This window comes from Pholis gunnellus (genome assembly GCF_910591455.1).
Source record: "Pholis gunnellus genome assembly, chromosome: 19".
NCBI classification, from domain to species: domain Eukaryota; kingdom Metazoa; phylum Chordata; class Actinopteri; order Perciformes; family Pholidae; genus Pholis; species Pholis gunnellus.
This window is the reverse complement of record NC_136546.1, coordinates 17,439,209-17,447,731: the sequence shown is the minus strand read 5'-3', so window position 1 is coordinate 17,447,731 and position 8,523 is coordinate 17,439,209. Positions and strand designations below refer to the sequence as shown.

Below are 8,523 nucleotides of genomic sequence, written 5' to 3'. Positions count from 1 at the left end.
ACTCAGACCCAGCACGCGCTCACACAGTCACACAAACACTGGCTCACAGTGAAACCAACCACGCCACGAACACACACACACACACACTCCCCCACCCCACCAGAAAAAACACGAGGCGGTACAAACACACAGTCATACTATAGCTTCTTCCCCCCCCCCCCCCCCCACCCACCCGTCCAACTCACAAGGTTAAAAAAAAGAAACACAAAAATAAACTCCACAAATATTTTCTTCCCAGTAGTTTTTTTTTTTTTTCTTTACTGCCCCGCTTCCTTGTTTCACGTGTTGCTGTTTAGCTGAAGTCTGTTTTTGTCCCGTGTTCTGCAGGAGGACTTGGTGAGGAGCCCTCACCTCTGGGGGGGTCCATCCAAGCTTGATGGACCCCCCCCCCCCCCCCCCCCCCCCCAGACCCCCTCCTGGTCACAGAAAGTATCAGGGGCCCCTTCATGAGAAGATCAGGTGGGATGTCAGTACGTTTCTGGCTAAACACTTGTTCAGAGGTCAGGGACAAAAAAAAGAGGGTTTGCGTGTCTATGCATACACAGGTGTGTATGTGTGTTTGTGTGTGTGTGTGTGTGTGTGTGTGTGTGTGTGTGTGTGTGTGTGTGTATATGAGTGAAATGACCAGGACTGAGCTGAGGCTGTCAAGCCGATAGCGTACGAGGTGAACAGCACCCGCTGTCCCGTCCTCACCCGTCCCCTCTTCGTCCCTCTAGCGGAGCCACAGTTTGAGCCGCAGCGCGTCCACTCCGTTCAGGTAGTATCTGAACAGCCGCTTGTCTCTGACAAAACCCAAGTTCTCGTACAGCTTCAGGGCTGATTTGTTGGTGATTTCAGTCTCCAATACAACCTGGGGACAGACAGACGGACATGTCAGTGCGTAGTTTTATACACGAGTGGACCGACTGATCCTTGTAACGTGGTACAAAAGATACAACTGCTTGTTGTGGACCCCAACAGCATGTTTCAGCCTATTAAAAAGGAAAATGTTACATGATTGTAAATTAGCCAAAGACTGTATGTAAGAAGCGGACATAGTCACCATGACGTCACCCATTGGTTTGTGGACTACAGCTGTGACGCCTCAAATACAGAATTGTGGCCGTCGCCATCTTGTTTTTTTTTGGAACCAGAAGTGACACAAAAGGGTGGAGCTAAGTACAATCGAACAATACATTTTTAGGACGACTTAAGTATTACAATTAACTGAACTATGAACTAAAAAAAAAAAACACACTGACATGGACAACTCCCAGACCGGACAACGCTGTGGTAGCAACCTGTCAATCACAAGGTAGCCCCGCCCTAAAGCGTACCTTCATTTACTAAATGAACATCATGCTGCATTGAAGACGACTTGATAAAAAGCCAATAAATTAGCTTTAAAGCACCCGACGTCTTAGATGCTATGTGTGGAGTTTGCAGGGTCAGCCGTCGTTGGTCAAGAATAGCTTCAATGAACATACTAGCTGCTGATTACACCACAATGTCTCATGTTCTATATGCATGTGTGTTAAATAGACACACACTAAGTGCAAACGAGACAGTTCTGAAGTAGTTAAAATACACTTTAGTCTACGCTCAGCTATCCGTTTCCCCACTGCTGCCAGTCTGGATGCTACAGCGGGTCTATCCGCGTCATGGAGCAGACATTTTGACTGAAGAGCACAGGACACAACACTAACATTTCTGTGTTTCCTCAATGGAGGCTGGTGGCTTTGAAGAGAGCCGAGATGATGCTTAATGTCCCAGTCAGAAACTGCCGTCACGGCAAAGGTAAAGGGATAAAAATATTCTAAATATAGCGTACACGTAAAACGATAGAGGTGTTCTAAAATATGTTTTGCTGCTGCCGTCATCCACAGTGGTGCTTTGCTTTCGTGCCTGTACTCACAGTCTGCCTCTCCAAGCTAAAGTCGTGTCAACTATACACTGACTATGGATCAGTCAGTGTATAGACTGCTATAGAGAACACCAGGAACATTTTTTTTTTTGTCTAAGGTTCGTTATCACGTCGTAATGCGGTCGCAAGAAGGATAGTTCAGCTATCTTTCTTGTTTGTGTGTCCGAGGAAGATCTGTGTGTGAGTCAGTATGCGGCTGTTCAGAGAGAAGCAGAGCGAGTGAAATAGTCTGTAAAGAGAAAATACTGAGAGAAGCTGACAATCAAGCCAAGGTTAGCAGCAAACTCAGATAAGTGAAGGACAGGCGGAGAGAACTGGTCCTTGCACGGAGGCCAACACCAAAACAAGGACTAAATGGACAAATGTATTTCAATCATTTAATGCGTTTGTATTTTATGTATTAACAGTATTTAATATCCTCTGGATGCACTAAAGCACGCTCTAAATAAAGAATCTACGAGTCTATGCATCTCACCTCGTCACAGTCGCCCTCCACCATGGCATAGATGGCCTTCTTCACCAGATTAGTACCTGAAACAGAAGAGACCAAGTCAGTGACGGCACGCAAATTAACACAAAGTGTATAACTAAATACATCTAAATACTGCATTTGCATCAAGATAATTTGGTTGTCAGAGAAAGCACGAAAGACGCTGTTGCGCAACTTTGTCTCGGCTCCACATTGTGAAAGGAAAGACTTCTATGTTTATTCTCTGTTATGTATAATCTCTTGCTACTGTCACCCCAGGGCTTGCTAATAGGTGAATGCTGGGTTTTTGGACATTATAGAGTACCGTCTAGACCGGCTCCATATGAAAAGTTACTCGAGAGAACTTCTGTTATGATTTGACGCTATTAAAATAATTAGTTCTGTACGAGACACACGCAGGGTCCAGATCTCACCGATGCTTTTCCTTCTGTGTTTCGAGTCCACGGCCAGCATGGCGATGTAGCCGCGACGGAACATCTTCTTGTGCATGTCGAGCTTACATACGATGGCTCCGACACACTCCTGCTCCACCATGGCCTGTGACACACACACACAACAGGAGTCAGGTCGACGGGAGAAGCCTACAGCTCCTCTACAGTCTCCGTCATCCTGCCAGTTCAGCTGGTTCTCCCCGGCTGACCTCTGACCTTTATTTCAAGACACTTCCTCTTAGGTTACATGGATCGTTCCAGACAAACTGGAACGGAGTTTACAACCTTGAGGCTTGGAGGATAAACAAAGACAGGACAGTGTACGTCAAAGTGGAAACCCCTGACTGGACAATGTCGGTAGAAGAGGAAACTTACAGCACATTACTCTCAACTAAAACTGGAATCTAAGGGTTTAAAACATTCGTACATGTGACCGGAGAGAAGACCCTTTTACATGAACCATGAACGATATTGTGGTGTCAGTTACATTTTTCTAGATTTGACAGCTATTAATTCAGATTTAAAGCCACGAAACCGATCAAGGCTTTGTGATAGAAAAGTGGGTGTTAGCTGCCAAAATATAAAATACAACTTCAAAACCAATATGCTGTCAGCCACACATTTACCTGTGTGTGATTAAGGTGTGTGTGTGTGTGTGTGTGTGTGTGTGTGTGTGTGTGTGTGTGTGTGTGTAATAAAAGGTGTGTTTGTGTGCATCAGCAGTTTGGCTGCCTTGAGACACACTGACAGTTGATGGAAAGCTATAAGTGTGCAGTCACACCCAGCCCCACTAATGCAATATGCACCTTTAGGTAGCCACAGTCCACGAGCTATAGGAGGGTAGCTGGTTTATTTCAAGTATAGATGATGTGTGTTTGAGTGACTACAGGTATTGATGGTTTCAGTGTCACACTCACCAGAAAGCAGAGCTGCGGCCAGTTGTGGATGAAGTACCTGTAGGTGTAAATTGAATAAGGCTCAGACAAGTCCTTGGTGATCAGTCTCATGATCCACGGCATCTGAAGCTCAGACTCGTAGCGGACATAGCGGATGCCGTGGCTGTCCTCTTCCGCTCGGCCTGGAGACCCGCTGAGGTCGAGCCGGGCCAGCTCCGCGGCCGGTGGCTGCAGTTCTGCGGGGCTCTCCCGTCCACCGTGCCCGGCGTCGTCCGGCGGCTCCGTGAGGTCGAACTCCTCGTCCCCTTTGTCCCCTGGGTGTCCGTGGGCCGCCTCAGTTCTCGTGAAACCCGGCATCCCGTTCATGCTATTGTTAACTAAGGGAGAGTGACTGCCGTTTTTAGAGAAGGGGCCTTCGTGTTGGCATCGCTCACTGTGGTTTCTGGCAGTTTCTGGAGCCTCCTCATTGCTGCCGCTGCTGTCACAGCTGTCCACGGACGGTCTCGGATTGTCAGGCCGGTTTCCTGCGTGCTGCTGGTGGCTGTCAGCGTCCTCTAACGGGCCGGCCAAGCCGTTTAGCTGCTGCTGCTCTCGGGCTTGCATTTTGAGGTGCAGCGCCGCCGGGCTAGCTCGAGCTAGCATGTTTTTCTGCTTATTATTAAGCGACCTGTTAACTTCGCTTACCGACTCCGACGTCTTCCCCGTACCGGCGGGTACACGGTCCTCCCTGTGACAGGCCGGCTCTCCTTCGTGCCCAGCCGGCTCCGCGCTCCCAGTCCCGGGGAAAGGAGAAATATCAGCCGGGGATGCAGGCAGTGCGCTACTAGGCCCAGGCGGCACTGTGGCCATCCCACCGCATTAAGGTGGATATTCACGCTTGGAAAACGTTGAACACTGAGCTCATCCACACGGCGAAGGTGTATACAATCAATATACACGTTAGTTCACCGAATATCGCATAAATCCAAAGATATCTGAGGGTAAAACGTATCCGCTCGCGACGTTTGTCGCTGCTTTCTCCTCAATTTCCCTGCTGCCGGAAAGTGCTGTCGCAGCAAACGCCATTGCAACAGCAGCCAGAAACGTTTTACGACAGTGGCGTAACGCGTGACTGATGCAGTTTTTTTTTTTGCAGACATCAGGGCCAATATGCTTATTATTTAAATAAAGTCAATAGCCTACCCCTCTTCAGTCGATTGTGTTTTAGCAACTGCTTTTTACATTTTCTCTCAGCTGTATTAACAGAAACATCCTGAGCAAGAATGTGAACGAAATATCAAAGATGAATATAAAAAGAGAAGAAAAACACAAATAAGAAAAATAAACTGTATAAATTGGAGCGGGGCCACGATTAGGATAATATATATTATTTTTTTACGTTGATGTATAGCTTTTAATGTTCATCCCCACTCGACATATTCGCTATTTGAAACCCTGAGAAATAAAATCATAAACAAATGTGGTCTGTTTTTCTATTTTACAGGACTTTACTAAGCACAATTAGTAAATGACTGATAACGGGAGATACGTGATTTAGTTCAATTCTGTTGGAAGACATTTTAATGCAGAGCCTTTCTTCTAACAGTATGCTTTCCATGTTACACACATTAGATTACATAATAGCGGACTGTACGTATGTGAATGTGCAGCCCATAAGCCTATAGCCTGGTATATGTTGAACCACTTTAAATAGTGTACATTTTAGATTTAAACCTGATTTAGAAAGTTGTGTGAAACGTTCGCAACCCTGTAAAGTCAAGAGTTGACCTGTTACTTTCTTACCAGCAGAGGACGCTAAATTGAGGATTTAGTTGTATCTGTCAACACCGCAGTTTCTCCAGTAGATGTCACCAGTAGATTAGTTTCGTTTGCCTTTTTTTACCAGTTTGCTATTATCCAGGAAAGTACTTACAAGTTTATTTTTGAGCTATATGCGTTTATCTTGAGAAGCCTATTACATTTGAGAGACTTAATACTTTCACTCCTCTACTTTCCGGAGGGAAATGTTGTAGTTTTCACTTCACCACTTACTGTACTAGACTGTACCTGAGTTATCTGCAGATTAACGTTTAACACAGGCCTCAATAGTCAACATTTAAAACCCTGCTTTACATTTTCCTAATGATTTTAACACAGTGAATGAACAGAGACTGTACTCAAGTGTTAACGAGGTTTCCGACTAAATAAAATCACTGAAGTAACCCAAGATTCTATTTTTCCATGTTATGTAACAGCATGCATTTTATTTTGAAGGAACTGAAAAAAACAAACACAAATGTACATGCTTAGTGTTTAAAAAGCTTTAATTCTGACAGACAGACTTGTTCAGTACATGTGGTGTGGTGTTGACCTCGGATGATGGAGCAGTGATGGATCCTCAAGTCTCCAGAGGCCTTACAATGCTCATAATCTGTCTGAAGTAAAAATAGATCACCTACTGAAAGATCATATTATAAAATGATATAATGATCATAGCATACTTTAATTCAAAAGATCCACTTTATGAACGAGTTATGTTTTATTAATTAAATTGTGCATTAAAATCTGACTGTTTATTTCAGACTAAAGAATGTTGTCATCGTAGTAAATTCTGTATATTCTGTATATTCTGTTTTTATAAAACTCCATGTAGAGTGAGAATCATATAAAATGTTTCTCTCAGTGCTGGTTTTCATATTTATATTATTCAGTAAAATATAAGGTTCTAGAAAAAAGAGATAACCTTTGTCCTCTTACCGCTCACATCAAGAAACATAAACATCAAAAAAGCATGAAAAATCAAAACAAATCTTTATTTATCAGGTATATGTCTGTCTGTGCCCCTATAGCTACACACGGTTCCTTCTTCTCTCTGAACTATTGGGAGCTTTCTTGCTAATGGAAAAACATGGGGTGAATATTTGGGATTTTTCAAATGGCTCTGTAGCTGATTTATATTTTTGGCAATGAGATAAACAAAAAAAAAACTGTCAACAAATACATTTTTCAAAGCACGCAACTCAAGTCAGACTTGACCAATAGTCTCCGAGGCTGAACCGGCAGACTTCAAGTTTATCTGCCCATTGTAGGTGGCAGTGTTGCTCTATCATGCCTGTCAGCCTGTCCATGCACTTAGAAGTGGATTCCTGTTGGAAAAGACATCATGTGAACTTTCAAGTCAAAATAGCAATGCATTATTTCCTATACAAAGCAAGAGGAAACATCTATTGAGCTGTATGATGGATGGATGAATAGATAGATGGATAGAGATAGATATAGATAGAGGGATAGATGTCTTGATTAAGGCTGAATTCCCCTCTCTCTGTCCTACATCCACCATAAACACACGTGTGCTTGATATGTGGAAAGACAGAGTCCTATTTTGTTTGTAGATATATATCTTACAGAAAAAAAGAAACGGAGAAATAAGACAGGGAGAGAGACGGCCCTTTGAAAGCTAAGCCTTGGGGCTGAGAACTCTCTGAAGAGCTGGAATCAGACATGCACAATCAGTTCCCCTCTTCAAATCTCCTTTACAGGCCTATCTACTTGAACAGGCTTCTCTTAATTACTTTCTCTATCACTTAGCGAGCCGTGCCTGGGACTAGCAGCAGCGGCGTCGTGCCAGAGACACTTGGCTGGTTTGAACCCATATTTAGATATCTTCTTTCCCACAATCCTGTCCCGTACCTTCCTCCCCCCCCCCTCCTCATCCTCCTGCTTTCATTCTACGCTGCTCTTGTCTCTCCGTGGCTCTCCCCATCCTGTCTCTACCCTTTTCCAAATATCTCCAGGGCATCAGTTGCGTCATGTGACTGGTGTGCTTGTGATTACAGCAGTTGGCAGCCACACTCATCTATGAGGGAGAACCCGGAATAGCTTGAAAAATGAGAGCATGTAAAGAAGTATATGGTCAGTGTGGAGCTCAGGACAACCCGGGCTGACAATGACACCCAAACACCCTCCATCTTTGAATGGAGTCCTGTGTGTCTGAACTGGTCTCATGAGCTGGAGGCCAAGCTTTGGATCTCCTTTTTCTTTCTCCTCCCCTCTCTCCTACTACTGCCTGTCTCGTTGGCTCGCTCTCTCTTCGTTCTGCTCATTTCCCTGTTTCCGCCTCCTCCTCCTTCTTCTTCTTCTTCTTTCTGTCTGGCGTCTGGTCCACTAGAGCTGTATTTAATTAGTTTCCGTTGAGTTAATTAGGGGCTAAAGTTAGGGGGTCGGACCAGAACAAAAGCGGGTCGGGCTGGACGGATGCAGGTGCTCCGGTGTGGACGCCAGATTCCACCGTTTCAGATTAAGATGGCTGCAATACAATCTGGAGTGTTGAAGAGAGAGAGATAGGCCCACTGGTGCATCGCAGGGGAGGAGGTTTTCCACCACATATAGGGTGACAGCTCCGTATAAACGCCCATGCCGGCATCATTGTGGTTATTATCTGATACATTTCAACATCCTTTCTTCAAGAGGCCACCTTACATTCACACAATTTCATCTCACTTGCATGTCTTTTCCCTCTCATACTACAATGGCACACATCACACAGAGCTGATCTAATGTATGGAGTGTGTGCAGGATGTCTTTGCCAGTCTCTTTCTCCGTTTCCATACAAGGTGCTGTGTTGTGCATTCACGCTCATATCGCTCGCAGCACTCGGTCCCCTTCTTTCATCTATGAGTGGCAGCTATACCCTCTCCTTTTGCTTTGTTGGTTGGCTGTGTAAAATGAAGAACATGTGAGGAGGACATCAAATGACCAATCCACACAAGTGAAGTACATAAAATGGGCAATTCAAGCCTGTGAAGTGCACATCAGTTGTTTGAA

At 44.7% G+C, this 8,523-nt stretch overlaps 1 protein-coding gene across 1 annotated transcript; it reads right to left on the bottom strand.

Annotated features, from left to right (window-relative positions):
• Window positions 1-405: 405 nt before the first annotated feature.
• Window positions 406-4,745, bottom strand: naa30 (N-alpha-acetyltransferase 30, NatC catalytic subunit). Its single transcript, XM_079179959.1, has 4 exons — window positions 3,742-4,745; window positions 2,807-2,930; window positions 2,379-2,434; window positions 406-850 (listed from the first exon to the last, which is right to left on the bottom strand). The coding sequence occupies exons 1-4, from the start codon at window positions 4,567-4,569 to the stop codon at window positions 713-715; spliced, it is 1,146 nt and encodes a 381-aa protein (XP_079036085.1). The 5' UTR covers window positions 4,570-4,745; the 3' UTR covers window positions 406-712.
• Between the last annotated feature and the right edge of the window lie 3,778 nt (window positions 4,746-8,523).

Excerpts from the sequence above, each read along its gene's own strand:
- naa30 (XM_079179959.1), bottom strand. The coding sequence starts at position 4,569 with ATGGCCACAGTGCCGCCTGGGCCTAGTAGCGCACTGCCTGCATCCCCG. Across the intron at positions 2,931-3,741 it reads GGCCGCAGCTCTGCTTTCTG|GCCATGGTGGAGCAGGAGTG; the intron begins GTGAGTGTGACA and ends TGTGTGTCACAG. Across the intron at positions 2,435-2,806 it reads ACACAGAAGGAAAAGCATCG|GTACTAATCTGGTGAAGAAG; the intron begins GTGAGATCTGGA and ends CTTCTGTTTCAG.